The sequence below is a fragment of the Octopus bimaculoides genome, chromosome 12 (genome assembly GCF_046866305.1).
Source record: "Octopus bimaculoides isolate indiv1 chromosome 12, ASM4686630v1, whole genome shotgun sequence".
Taxonomy (NCBI): domain Eukaryota; kingdom Metazoa; phylum Mollusca; class Cephalopoda; order Octopoda; family Octopodidae; genus Octopus; species Octopus bimaculoides.
Genome location: NC_142939.1, coordinates 67,566,353 through 67,581,924, shown reverse-complemented (window position 1 = coordinate 67,581,924; position 15,572 = coordinate 67,566,353). Strand labels below are relative to the sequence as shown.

The following is a 15,572-nucleotide window of genomic DNA, read 5'->3' as shown; positions in this document are numbered from 1 at the left end:
ATATGTACACATATATACATATATACATGCATACAGATATCTATACACCCATCACACACACATACACACAAACACACACATTAGTCATTTGTTTTCTTATCCAAAACTACGTCAAAAGTACTGAATGGATCTTTATGAAATTTGGAAATTATATTCTTTGCATAACGGCCATAACTCCCATGAAAATTCATATATTTTTGATGTTGATGAAATTTTAACCCGAACATAACAGATAAGCATTTAGAAAATGATGTCACACGTTATTGAGGCTACCATTCTTTCTGGATGTGCAAAAGGGGATGACGTCTTTATTCCAAGAATTCCTCTTACTCCATTAGGAGCAGACATTCCTTTTACATTCAGAAGACTACAATTCCCCCTTCATGTGACTTTTGCCATGTCTATAAACAAATATCAGGGTCAAACACTGTCTGTAGCTGGTCTTCTCTTGGAAGAGCCCTGCTTCTCACATGGACAACTGTATGTTGGCTGCTCAAGAGTGGGCAGCAACAAAAAACCTATTTGTATATGCTCCACAAGGGAAAACAAGGAACATAGTTTACAATGAGGTGTTATAATCACAACAGCAAGAAAGTATGTACATGATCACCTTCTTTTACGAAACTTCATTGACTTTCATATATTTATATACATATATATACGTGTGTTTGGGTGCGTGTATGTATATACATCTCTATATATAAAGATGATGTGTAGTCTAGACGGCGTTTTTAGATTTCAGTATTCTCTTTAACCCGGGCAACGCCGGGTATTTCTCGAACTTTCCATCTTTCCGACGAAGGGCTACGCCCGAAACGTTGTACACTCTCTCTTTCCTTTCCTGAGCGTCCAATAATACTATCCATATCACGTCCTCACTTTGATGTTTTTTTGTTTTTTTGTTATTGTTTTATTTTAACTATATATATATATATATATATATATGTAGATAGAGAGAGAGAGAGAGATCAGAGCTAAAAGAACAACAAAGAATAAATATCAATTTTCTCTTTATTTATGGAAAAAAACTGCTTGTCTTTTTAGTCTTTGTCATATTTTTAAAGCCTTTTCCTTCAAATTTGTAATTTTACTCAACATTTGTTTCAGACTGTTTTATTCTTTTCTTTTGAAATGTTTTTCCTTGCAGAGCTATTTTCCTCTACACTTTTGGAAGAAAACAAAAAGCATTTTATCATAAGAAATTATTATGAAAGGTTAGATTTTTTTTTTTTGTGGAGGAGGGGGTAGACATGCATACACTGCTAGGATAATGTAATAGTAGTAATGGTGGTGGTGGTGGTGGTGGTAGTTCTACATAGAACAGTAAATCTAGCAGCAATTTTTATTGTTCTTTCATGTCTTCTTTTAAATTGTCTGTTGTTGTTGTGACTCCAGCAGAACATGCATAGATATCATCTGCTGGATTGATTATATGAAAGAAAAAAAAAAAAGAAAAAGAGAATGAGGAGACGGGGAGGGCAAATATAGATTTGGTATATTGAAGTTATTTCTGACTTCTTGAAATAACATCAAACTATTTGGTCCAATCAAAAATGGTTTGGTCACTTATAGTTTCAAAAAAAATATATATATAATTATATATAAATAAAAGAGAGATGGGATGGTGGTGGCCACCTCTGGAACATGAATGTTAAATAGATGACCAACAAGGCTGCTAAATAACTGAGATTTCAAAAATGACAAAGCAAAAAGGATATAATGTGGATCAAAGAAGAGATGGGGGTTTGTTGAACAACAAAACACTGTACACGGAATATTATAAAATAAATAAGAGTATTTTCCAGACAGTTCCACCAAAAGAAAAAAAAGGAAAAAAACTGTCCATTTTTGCCTCACTGAATCCAGAAAAAAAATATCAGGCTCTCCTGCAAGATGTTTCAGTTTGGTTTCTAAACTTTGTTTTTTCTCCAACCATAGCTATTGGATCAAGACATCAAATCCACCTGATTAGATATTGTAGAAGTAATTGTACTTTAAAGTTAATCATCACACAGAGGTAGCTATATACATACATATATATATATAGCTAACAAGCAAGTGTATGCATGAATGAATACACTAATGCATACAGGTTTCAATTTACTTCACTAATTAATTAAAATACCCAAAATATAAATTATACATTCAAAATACCATTTGCCATAAACAAACCATGACTAAACTGAAAACAGGGATTCTGCTCTACCACAAGGTACCCAGTGTTATTTAAAAAAAAAAAAAAAAAAAAAAAATCATTATATTAATCATTAAGATGTGTTGATAAGAAAAACTACTTTTTTCTGTTTCAGCAGTGAATAAGGACTGCAATCTCTTGTTAATTCCACTCAGAGAAGACAAAACATCCAGATGGAATTAACACCCATAACGAACAAGAATTTATTAGAAACAACACAAATTAATCAATATCTTGCATGGGCATATCTCATAACTAATGTTTATTTTGTTCATCTCCAAGTGAGGAAGAGCAACATTAACTTGGGTGGGATTTCAACACAGTAATTAGAAGGACGAAACTAAATACTGTGTTGCAAAATAACCCACCCCTCTCTATTTTTTATGCCAACTCACCTTCATAATAATAATAATAATAATAAATAATAATAATAATTACTTCTCACAGAGGCACAAAGTTTCTAATTTGGACTAGAAAAAAAACATCAACCCAAGTACATGACTGGAACGTATGAACTCCAGAAACCTCAAAGTCAAACTAGTGAAATTGGAACTCCTAACATGAAGAGAGACAGATAAAATACTATGTCTGATTCCCAACAGACTCTGCAAGTCCACTGCCTGGAAACAGAATAAACAAAAAACAATTGGACTTGAAATGGTGTCATCACTAAAATAAATCATTCAGTTGTAAAGTGACAGCACAACTGAGTTTTGATATCAATATGTCCATAACTAAATATTTATCACCTGGATATTGTTGCTTTTCATTTGAAAATAACAAAAATTATATATGAAGACATAAATTCAAAGCCTGGCCTGGGAATCAAACTAGAGAAATATCATTAAATAAAAATGAGCTGGAAACCAGCAGAATAATAATAACTTTTTGTTTCACATCCAAAACATTTTGTTCAATGACAAAAGTATATCACTGCTTCTGCCGCAACAGTTTTTGTCCTCAAAATAAAATTTCATTAAGTGGATAATGAAATTTAAAAAATAAAGGAACCCTCACTGTTAATTAACTTGTTATGGAAGAGATGACTTATGAAAAATTTTAACTTAATTTTTACACAGAAAATGGGGAGATCACCAATGGAAGGGAGAGAACTCCAGAATAAGATTTGTGAAACTGTTTCAAGTTCTTCAGGAAAAAAAAAAAACTAGAGATGACAGGGAAATTATACTTAAAAAACCTTTTTGTTAGTAAATTAAGTTGGGTATTTTTTTAAGACTTAAAAAGAAACCCTTTTTAATGGAGTCCTAAAAATTAATTCTAAATTTTCAAATTAGTTGCAAAAATGGCCCCCATTCTACTTTTCTTCTATCCTCTCAGAATCAACTGAGAAGACATCAACAATCAATGTAAACGGAGAGAAGCAGCAGCAGCCGACTTAGTTTGGAGAGGGAATGGTCGAGGAGCATCAACAAATAAAAACAAACATCACTGACTGACAGAACAACAAAAATATTGGTAAAACACTAGCATCTAATTACCACCACTATTATTAAGATTATCATTATGATTACACACTTCTATTTGTGTAACCCCCACACTGTATTGACCTGTACAATCCCCAATAGTCTTGGGGGTTTTTTTTTTGGCAAACCCATAGTGGTAAATAAAGAAATTACCATTATTATTACTACACATAGAATAAGGGGAGACGAGAATTACCAAATTTCAAGTGGCTGAGGATGTTATAATGTTTGTACCATTAACCATTTTAAATAGTTCCAACAAAGAATATAACTGAGTCACTGATTCAAAACCGATTGCCACATTACAGCACCAGCTCTGTCATTATCATATATTAGCATTACAGCACTGTCATTAATTATCATATATTAGCATATTTAATTACTGCATTTAATTTAAGCACAAAGAAATGTGGAGGAGTTAATTCAATCATCCTCAGCAGTTAACTGTTACTATATTTTATGAAATCTAAAATGCTGGAAAGCAAAAATCGCAACACTATGAGAGTATTGTAGTTTGCTTGAAGCCTTGTGTATTGTTTGTAAAGAATAAAATATTTTGAATGACACAACAATGCAATACAAGCAATGGACTGTAATAACTGTTGTAATTTAATCATCCATAGTCTGATATGATATTTCGGAATAAAAATTCCTTCTTCAGATGTCCCTAGGAATTGATGGAATTGCTGCTATAATTATAGCAGTGACTCCATCAATTCCTAGGGATACCTGAAGAAGGAAAGTTTATATTCCGAAATATGATATCAGATTATGGATGATTAAATTACAACAGTTATTACAGTCCATTGCTTGTATTGTACTGCATTGTTGTGTCATTCAAAATATTTTATCTTTTTCACAACACTATGTTCAAACCTTTGCTTTCTTAGGCAGAATTCAAACTCAGAAGAGCTGAAAGAAGTGGCACAAGGTATTCTGTTTGATGCTCCACTGATTCTACCAAATGAACAACCTTTATCCTATTGGTCTCTAGATTAGGTCCACAGTCAGTTACCTAAGGAGAGGAGACATACTGACGCTTAGTACTCAACCAATAACTTTATTCTATTGCTCCCAGAAGAATGAAAAGCAAAGGTGACCTCAACAAGATTTGAACTCTAAATATGAAATACCAGAATAAATAGCAGAAAGCATTTCGGCTCTAACAACTCTGCCAGGCCAGGCAGGTGGTCTGTGAGAACGAGGGGAGAGTCAAGTAATCAAGGCCAGGACTTAATTGATAATTAACACTAATTAACAATGTTGAAGACAGTTATGTTAACTCATAATCATTCAACTGATAAAAGATTAACGAACCAAGAACAAATATAACGTAACAACAGTTAGTCATTAGTCATACTGACACACGACAGTGGAGTGTCCAAAGAAACGACAAGAATAGGCAGCAGACAGTTTGGAAGTTCCAAGACAGAAGAATCAAAGATGAAGAAATATTTACAACAATTTCATAGAGAACTCAAAGACTATTGATGGAAATAAGGAACCGGAAGAGTTGACAGAACAGAGAACAAGTTGAGGAGACGAGGTCCACAGAATATATTTACTCAAGACAATTCTAACCATAAGAGTCGACCAAAGAAAAACATCACAGGAACCAAACTCACACAATGCTTTGTAATGCACCCACACACAATATGTAAAAGTGGATGGGTGTCAGAATGGTACCCCAGAGACATACAATTCTTCTACATTTCATGCCTAGAAAATCCAAACGGAAATGTTTGTATTTTCTTTTTAAACAGAAAAAAGCTGGCAGATATCATTAATGACTCAATTTAAAAGGGAGCAGTCATATATATATATATATATAAATATATATATGAATTTATAAGTGTGTATGTATATACACACATATATACACACATTTATATACACATGCATGTGTGTATATGAACACATGCATATGTAAGCATGTATACACACACACAATTATATTACAAAGAATAACCAAAGATATTTTGCTTCTTCATTGTAATTCTTTAAAATTGCTAGATTTGTGCAGTGAAAAGTTTTGACTTTCACACAGAAGCACACACACACACACATGCACTGACACACACACGAATCCTTTCCACAAATTTCTCTATTTCTTTGATTTGCTTGCATGCAGCAACACTTTGTGAAATGTTGTGAAGAAAGAAAGAAAAATCATAAAGGCAAAGCATTGCTTGCGATATTTGAAATTTGGTAGTTTCAGGGTTTTGCACTATTATACAAGTTGAGTTGAAGGAGTTGGAATTGTTGATGGCAACAGGCTTACGGGAACAATCTACAAGGATGTCTTTCTAGCTGAGGCAGCCAGAAAATATGGGGGGGGGGGGTAGAAGCTACAAGGGCTGTGGTGGTTTAACTGCAATGCAAAACATATCTGTTGCAAGTGAAATATATATATATATATATATAATATTTATATATATATATATATATATATATATATATATATATAAAACCTCAAAAGGAAAATTTATTACAGAAGGGTGCAAAGAATGGAAGCAGATATTCCAATATAAAATGTCTGCAGAAAAAGAAAAGAAAATAAAAGTCAGATTTTTTTTTGTTTTGTTTTGTTTTGTTCATTTCTGTAGCAATGTCACAGGATTCGTTAAGTTAGTTTTTATGAGATTTCTCTTGTTGCATTTGTTTTTGTTTTTTCTTGCTGTTTCAAATTCAGGTTAACATTTGAGAATATATTGAAGTGTGAGTTTAGACGTCCACACATTCTGGGCTGTCTTTTGGATGAACAAGGAGATGGTCAGCAGCTTGTTCTACATCCCAGTTACATTTTAAGAGAGCCTCTTTGCAGCGATTTACATCAGCTAAGCCAGTACTTATCAGCTGCTTTAACTTGATATATTTTATGGCACTCTGTATGTTCCATTTGGTCTCTTCCAGGGCTTGCCGGCAATCGACCTCAGAAACCTACAAAACAACAACAAAACGTTTACATGGCAACATATTTTAGGAGCAGCCATCACCAACATCATTTAACTTCTGTTTACCACACGGGCATCAGCCGGACAGTCTGCTAACAAATGAAGGACAAATTAAAAATGACCAGCTGCTTTGTACAGAAAACTCATTTTAATAGATTGTATTATATTTACTTCATATAAGTGGGTGGCTGCTTAATGAGCTGGACTCATAGCAAATAAGTCTCCAGGCTGCAGTGGAAGTCATACCAAATTATCTAAATGCATGACCAAAATAGATCTAAACCAAAGAATGTTGAGTCATGGCATCATTTAACATCCATTTTTTCCCCTTGCTTTGATGTGAAATATTCCCACATGTCTTGTTTACATCAATGTTCCTTAACGGCACGGAGAGAATGAGTTGGAAATTCAAAGAACTGTTGTATCCCCCACCCACAGCCTGTTGGGAGTAGACCTACATTATGCACAGGGCAATAACAACTGTTAGCTTTCCAGGTAAGCCTTTACAGAATAAAACCAGGATACAAATATATGTAAAGGGCAGTCAAATGCTTTGTAAGAGTTGAACCCCAACGATTTTTTAAACTCTTTCTCATCCAGATTTACTCTTTCAAATTGTTTGGAATTAATTATTATTTTGTAGCATTGAGATTTCAATGATGTGATTGTTTATCTCTAGAACAACATTATAGGGTTGCTGTGAAAGGCCAGATCTGGCCAGTTTGAAAATCAAACAGAATATTTGGGTTTTATTTTATAGATCCACGTGGATGAAGATAGAATTTGAACTCAGAATGTAAAGAATTCCAACAAATAGCACAAGGCTGGTGCCACATAAAAAGACTCTCGATACACTCTGTAAAGTGGTTGGAATTAGGAAGTATAAAGTGGTTGGTGTATGGCATCCAGTTGTACAAACCATGCCAGAGCAGACAACAGGACCTGGCACAGTCTTCAGTCTTGCTAACACTTGTTAAACTGTCTGACCCATACCAGCATGGAAAACAATGATGATGATTTTATCAGACATTCTTTTTCCATTCCATCTCCCTGACTACAGTACAAAGCCACAAATTTGTAGAGAATTGTGTCAATTTAATTTAATGAAGCCCACTAATTATGTAAGCTTAATCATACCTGCTAACTACAAAAAATTCATTTAATTAAACTCAATATTAAGGTAAAGCTATTTTAATCACTACCCCTAATTATATCAAAATTATTTAATTAAGCTACAAATTCATTATTACATATTTTATTAGCCTTGGAAAATACAAGAAATAAATCCAACCTCAGTCAGGTTTAAAACCAAGAACTTTAAAAAAAAAAGAATTTTCTGTCAGTTCCATGACAGTAATATTAAAAGTAAAACTTGCCAACCAAATTATTTCCCAACACCAAAAATACGTACCTCATTACAAAATAATTTACGTAAAGCCTCTATTTCCTCGGAGTTCTTCTTCCTGAAAGGTAAAAAAATGATCATTGTTAAGATATTTTCTAAACAATACATCTGTCAACGTTGTTGACTGTTTAACAATACAAGTCTTAATTTTGTTTCAGCTGTGATAACACTAGGAAATGGAAACCACATATTTACAGCTTTCATATCAGATTTTGTCATAAAAAAAAAAATAATAAAAAAAAAAAAAAAAGCAAATAATGGCTTTTCTCAAACATGAATTTCATCTCACAGGTTTCTAACTAAACTATGAATGGATTACTATATTCTCATTGATTATTTACAAACATATTTCTAGTTTTGTATATTAACTTTCTATGTGAAGACACGGTGAATATAGAATTTGTATGTGTATTTAGAAATAAGAAAGGACTCCTTGACAGACAGGAATTCTTTCTTTATGGTAAGTCTGAGAGAATTCTTTGTTACTACAAGGTGTTGCAAACCAGAGGATGCAGCAAGACTCATAACACTCAGTGGTAAACAAAATAATCTCAACTCTGTTATATACACACGTGAATGTAGATATGCATGGACTTGCAAATATGTGCACATGCATACATTTGCACGTTTATATTTATTTACAGGACACAATACATGTCTAAGTGTTACTAATAGTTTCATATGTTGAGGATACGTTTCAGATATTTCTCAACATATAAAGCTATTAGTAGCACTTTAGACATGTGTCCTGTAAATAAATAAATATTTATCTCTCACCCGATAGAAAATTCAACAAAAAAAGTATTCCATCATGGAACAGTGCATTATATATAGATATATATATATATATGTATATGCAGATAAGTTTGTGTGTGTGTGTGTACATGTGTTGTCCTAAAGCTGTTTTCTCAGCTCATCAATGCATTCCCTACACTTTCCTGTTTGTTTGGGTCCCCATGGTGTGGATTAGATGAAACTTGTTAAAGCAGGGTTTTTCATGTCTGAATGCCCCTTTCCTGTCATCATCCTCAGATTGAAAATGAAGATAACATTAAATGATGACACATATTCACACCCACCCACATATATGTATGCCTGTGTGTGTGTGTGTCACATACAGGTTTGGGGGAAAAAACCTGAGAAAGCAGAATTTGAAATGAGAAGAAAAAAATCAGAAAACTGAACTCTTGAAGGAACAAAACTCAGAATGATGACTACCAAGCCATTGGACAATAAAAAGAAATCTGAAATATTGGGGCAGGGAGAGAACAGTTTCACATTTATTTCCAGCTTTAAAAGGGAATTCATTTGAGATTTTTGTGTTGATTTTTTTTTTTTATTAGGCTGCGTCAGAATAGCAAAGACAAGTTTGAATATTTAATAATGAGAGAATTGAGAACGAGAAATGGGTTAACAATGGAAAGGGCATCCAAATGAAAAACAATAAAATGTCTAGCCATGCTGATGTGGAAAAATAAATGTATAATCAGGAAACAAAATTCTGCATTAAAAGTAAAATTCCCAAGTTCAAATTTCATCACAATATATTAGAAAAGAAATTTAAGAAAATGGAAGATAGTGCAAGTAAAACTAAAGGAAAATATTTAGGTTTCCATTTCATTAAAAAGCTATAATATGTAGCAACATAAATCATTTATGTATCTTGTTTGAGAGGTAAAAATAGTTGCAGTTGACTTTAAAACTAGAAAAGAAGACAGCAGACTAAATGCCCAGAAAGCACAGTTTAGTGTCTCTCTCTTCAACCTGATCTCAATAACATCTCCCTTGCCACATCCAGACCAACAGTAAACAACTATTTTATATATTTTTAACATCCATTCAGTTTTACTTAAACTAAAATGAAGACATATTTCTCCTGGAATGATAAAATGTCATCATCAGCTAAAAATGCTACAAATATCATTTGATAATGCAACAAAAATGAAACATGGAAACAATATATTTTTTTTTGTAAGACTGTAAATAAATATTTTGATTTGTGTGTGCTTATATCGATTTCAAACATGCTCTAGCAGAATTCAAACCATCTAAAGGACAATATTGACAAAAGAATATTGTTATAAATAAAAGATGTATTAAGAAAAACAATTAAAAAAACACATTTAAAATTTAAAAAAAAAAGAACATTACAAAATCAACAAAAACTATTTTTACAGATTTTTTCTTTTTTTTTTACCTACCACATTTCATGGTTCCACTAATTTCTAATATATTGATGGCATTGGTCAGTATTTTAGTATTAATGATATTGGTAGGTAACTAAATTATAGAGACTAGAAACAGTATTTCAATAATAATCATACAGAGCGAAAGACCGCTCCATCACCCCTTGGCTGGGACTTAATTATAGAGGAGCAAATTAGAGCAACATGAAATTAAGTGCCTTGGTTCTGAGATCAAACCTACCACCTCACAATGATGAGACAAACATCCTAACCACTAAACCATGTGCCATCCATAGATACACTACATTAAATATGTTGTATTAAATGCACACAACATGGCAGGTGGCATATCATTTATGCTCTCTCACGCCCTCACCCAAATTCTATTATGTTAAATATATTGTTATATACAAGCATAGACAAATATTAACTTCCTAAAACTAGGATACACATCGCATTTCAGCCAAAAATTAACATTACCCAACACCCACCAAAACAAATAATGTTTTTCCTGCCATAAAAACTAATTTCTATAATATTACATAACATCTAGCGTTACAAAATAGTAGCAGAGGAGATAGGTCAGTGTCACAAATAGGCATTCTTCTTTTAGATAATTCTGGTTTTCAGTATTTCACCAAGGGAGATAACTGCTGTGAGAGTTACGTCCCTTGGAATATATTATTTTTGTGTATATACACCTATATATACAGGTAGACGTAGGTATGCTCATACCTGTACGTATATATGCATATACTCATTTATTATTTGTTTTATATATTAATTAATATAGACAGCAGTTTGGCAATGTGTTATCAAAAGGGAAGACAATAACTGTCACTAAATATGACAAGGGTGTTAGAATACATACATGTGTGTTATAAATATGTACATTTGCTATTTAAAACCAAGATGAGTAAAGCTTAATAAATATCCCCAACTGTGTGCACCGAAGCTGTTCCTCCTTGCTTTATAAAAAGGTAAGATTGTGAGGTGAAGCAATTGTAACGCTGAGGGTTTTGGTTTAACAGAGAAGACAGAATAAAAGACTGCTGAAGAAGGCTTAGTGCTTTATGTCACTAATTGGCAGAAACAGAACAGGTTGAGAAGGGGTTTAGATTTCAAGTAGATGACAGATTTGAGAAATTGAACAAATGAAGGTTAATATCATTTGTAAGAGAGAGAGAGAGAGAGAGAATAAAAACATTGATATACACACAAAGAAGCGCTAGGGTAACACAATGGCCATTTTGTGGGAACTGAATGAGTGTAAAGAGGACTTTAAGAATTTCCCAGTTAAGTTCTGGACAAAGTAGACACAAGGAAAGATTGTGGGTGGTCTATAAAGAAATGACATTGTTTTAACTGATGTTCACAAAACTGAGAAATTATTGATGCATCATAAAAAGGAGAGCAAATCTCTGATGGATCTAACTCTACAGAAACTATACTTGCTTGTGGCCAAGAAAGGTTGTCCTTGTAAAGAGGAGAGACACATTGTATTGTCTCTCTAGATTGACTCAGAGAGGGACTGGATAGTTGGATAGCGATGGGAACTAGCTTTAAAACATACTTTTAGAAGGTAATGGAAGGTAGAGCAGTGGAGATCAATTTACAGCATTGAAAGACTAACACAGCAGAATATATTTTCTATAGCAATAACAAATCAATTTCTAATTGTAGAGAGACTTGTCTGTTGACAGCAATATAATTTTCAATATTTGATAAGTAATAAGATCATAATTATGACATTTTCTGAATAGAAGCTTCCTCAACTGACACTCGCATACATAAGTTTCTTCTATTGAGAATATCCAGAAAAGGTAGGAAGATTGATTGAATCAACTCTAAAATATAATGGGAAGTACTAAGAAACAAGTGATACCCCAACACTGCAAGAGAAACTAATATATTTCACCGAAAGCTATTATTTCTGTCACTAATAGCAATACTAAATTCAAAAGAGCTTTCCTCAACTTGAGAATTCCATGTCAAGAGCGACAAGGACACCACAAGCAACCAAGGCCAGAAACCCTACACTGTGAGCAGAGAGGATGGTCTAATATAAAGTTATTTTTGTATCTGGTCTTAATGTGATAAGGGAACAGTTTAAAAGCAATGAACCTGCAACTCACTCCTTCAACTATTTAAGCCATTCATCTTTTTTTACCCCACTATCAACTTAGTAATACTTCACATAATAGATTATGCTATAAACAGCAGGTGTCACTTAAGAGAAAAACTGAAAGTCATTCATAAATATTTGTGAAATAAATGCAGAGCATTTGGCTGAGAGATGATGACAAAACTGGTTGATTGAACACGGGGTCAAAGTTGGAATCTTACACTGACAAGGTATTTCAATTGTGCTTGCTGCAGTAAGCCAAATTAACTAGAAAAACCAGTGAATACGGGTTGTGGCAGAAAATAGTTGGACAAAAATGCTTAGCACCATTTCATCCAGCTTTACTTCATGAGTTCAAAAGTCTGTCACGGTCAACTTTGTCTTTCAGGGTCAATGAAATAAGTACAGGTTGTGCACTGGAGTGGATGTAATCAACTAGCCCCCCCCCTTCCCTAAAACATGTCACACCTTTTGTACCTGGAGTAGAAAGAATTATTATGATTATTGAGCAGCTCCAGATGGACCTCATAAGAAAGAAGTGGTTCATCAATGTCATCTAAGCCCAATATTTTAGAAATCAATATGGCAACTAGAGTTCAGTGCGGAGTAACTAGATGCAAGTACATTGTTTTTCTTAAATTTCTAATAAACATCAAATTTAGCACTACACACACCATTTAACATCCACTTTTCTATATATGCATGCTAACACACACACATGAAACACTAGTAAGGTGGTTGTCATTTTCCTCACTAAACCAAGTAAAAATGTCAGCAGAATCCAGAAACTCAATAATTGTCAGTATGTAATTAATTACCAGTTAATATTCTGCTAAGACACTCATTACAAGTTAAAAGGGCCAAAAGATGCCAACATATAACAATTGTTATCAAACAATTACTGACAAAGTCAAGAGGTTTACAAACATTTATTATTTTACAAGTGACACAATGTTGTCCCACCCAGAATGTACACTCCTCCACCCCATCACCTCACTCTAATCAGATCAAAGTTTCAAGTTGGGTGGGATGACATTACCAGAGCTGAAAGATTATTCGTAGACCTGCTAACATTGTGTGGAATTGAGTAATAACAATGGTTATCTTTTGGTATGTCTAAGCTGTCAACTGAGCTGTAATGAATATCTTAGGAGCATATTTGTCATTAAAAGAGGGGAAAAAATAAACAAGACTTCCTTTGTTATATCCTGCATTGTGTGGGGTAAAACATGTGACCTACCTGTTAATTCAGAACAGAAACATCTACAATAATAACCAAGTGAAACTGTACGATTTCATCAAAAGGGGAAAATATTACACACATCTTTTTATCTTTTCCTTGTTTCAGTCATTGAACTGCAGCCATGCTGGGGAACCACCTTGAAGAAGTTTTAGTTGAATGAATCAACCACAGGACTTCTTTTTTTTTTTCTTTTTTAAAGCCTGGTACTTATTCTATCAGTCCCTTTTTGCCAAACTGCTAAGTTGCAGGGATATAAACCCACCAACACTGGTTGTCAGGGCCAGGGGAGCAAACACAGACACAAAGATACATGTAGATGTGTGTGTGGCTACGATATTTGGCTTACAATCAACTCCCAGTGGTGTGTTGTGTCCTTAAGCAAGACACTTTATTTCATGTTGCTCCAGTCCACTCAGCTGGCAAAAGTGGGTTGTACCTGTCTTTTAGAGGAGCAGCCTTGTTACATTTTCCCAATTCAACAATTACTAAATATGCTCACCAAATGAGCCATTACCAAAACACACACACACACACTTGTGACCATGAGGATGTAGATATACATTTTATAGGACATTTTTAAACTATTGAGATAAGAAACAAGAAAAAGAAAATCATTTTAAATTCAGAGAAAAGAACATATTTTAGTGATTCTCGAATCAGCTCTTGCAATCGAAGGTGAATGTTTTTCTACGAAGTTTAGAAGGTTTAAGAACAAAAAAAAAAAAAAAAATGGATAGAAAATACTCCATTCCAAAATATATTTACTGAAGCATGAAATGATGATGGCAAGATGAAATAAATATGAAAGGTAGCAGCAACAACAACAACAACGGTACACAGAACAGAGATGAATATTGAAAAGATGGATGTGTGGAAATGTCACACAAAGTACATAGGCAGTGCAACAAGGAAGAAATGAAGTTGGAGGAAAATGGTATGGTTGTGTTTAAATGGAGGAGGAGGAAGAGGAGGTCACTGAAAGATAATAATAATAATAATAATGGTTTCAAATGTTGGTACAGGGCAAGCAGATGTTGAAAGGAGGGTCTAGTCAATTACATTGACCCCAGTACTTGACTGGTACTTATCTTATTGACCCCCCCCCCCCCCCGCAAAAGGATGAAGGGCAAAGCTGACCTTGGTAGGATGATATTAATGGTTTCAAATTCTGGCACAAGGCCTGCAATTTAAGGAGAATAAATCAATTCATCAACTCCAGTACTTGACTGGCTCTTATCAACTCCAAAAGGATGAAAGGCAAAGTATCAAAGAGTCAATTTTCAAAGCTAAATCTATTAAAAAAATAAAAACTATATACATTTCCTAAATATTTAAATCAAAACCTATCTCAAAAATTTACTTATAGGTAATAATTACCAAACGGGAATTAGCAATATTCATTCTGCTTCTTTTGAAATATTAATCTCTAATAAATGTCATAGAATTTGTCAGCACCAGTTAAAATCAACTTAACCCTTTATTTTATAGAGTTAAACTATATTGGAGGAAATACTGTTATGTTTGTTGTTGAAGGAATAAATGTTTTTGATTTTCTGAGGTTTTTTTTTTTTTATTAGTTATTTTTTTTATAAATATTCTTTATAAAAGTCTGTGACAATATTCCAAAATAAAACAGAGATCCTTTAAGCACAAACCAGTTTTAATTTGGGTGTTTTTGTTTTTTTTTCTGTCGGTTTTTTTCCTCCATATCAACAAACCAATTACTAAAACAAGACAAACTATATTTGGAAATAAATGAAATTTTCAAAAGAAAGCTGATAATTATCAACCAAAAAAAGTGAATCAGTTTCTTTCTGGTAAAAGTTTCTTTTTTTTAAATACAAAACATAAAAGCCTTGTAAAATATAATTGTTGGTTCCAACTAGCAGTGTGTGTTGACTACAAATAAGCATATTGGGGAGTAATGACATGACTGCAAACAACATGAGAGGTAGGTTTCTAAACAAAATGGAAACAGGAG

At 33.3% G+C, this 15,572-nt stretch overlaps 1 protein-coding gene across 11 annotated transcripts in view; it reads right to left on the bottom strand.

The window, feature by feature from the left end:
• Positions 1 to 993: 993 nt before the first annotated feature.
• LOC106884484 (uncharacterized) overlaps positions 994 to 15,572 on the bottom strand; it is a 249,654-nt gene continuing 235,075 nt past the window's right edge. For all 11 annotated transcript variants that reach the window (XM_089361253.1, XM_089361260.1, XM_052972233.2 and 8 more), the window contains 2 exons: positions 8,044 to 8,095; positions 994 to 6,618 (listed from right to left, as the gene is read on the bottom strand). In XM_089361253.1, coding sequence (XP_089217379.1) covers positions 6,403 to 6,618; positions 8,044 to 8,095 — 268 coding nt within the window. In that variant the 3' untranslated portion in view covers positions 994 to 6,402. The remainder of the gene's footprint in view (positions 6,619 to 8,043; positions 8,096 to 15,572) is intronic.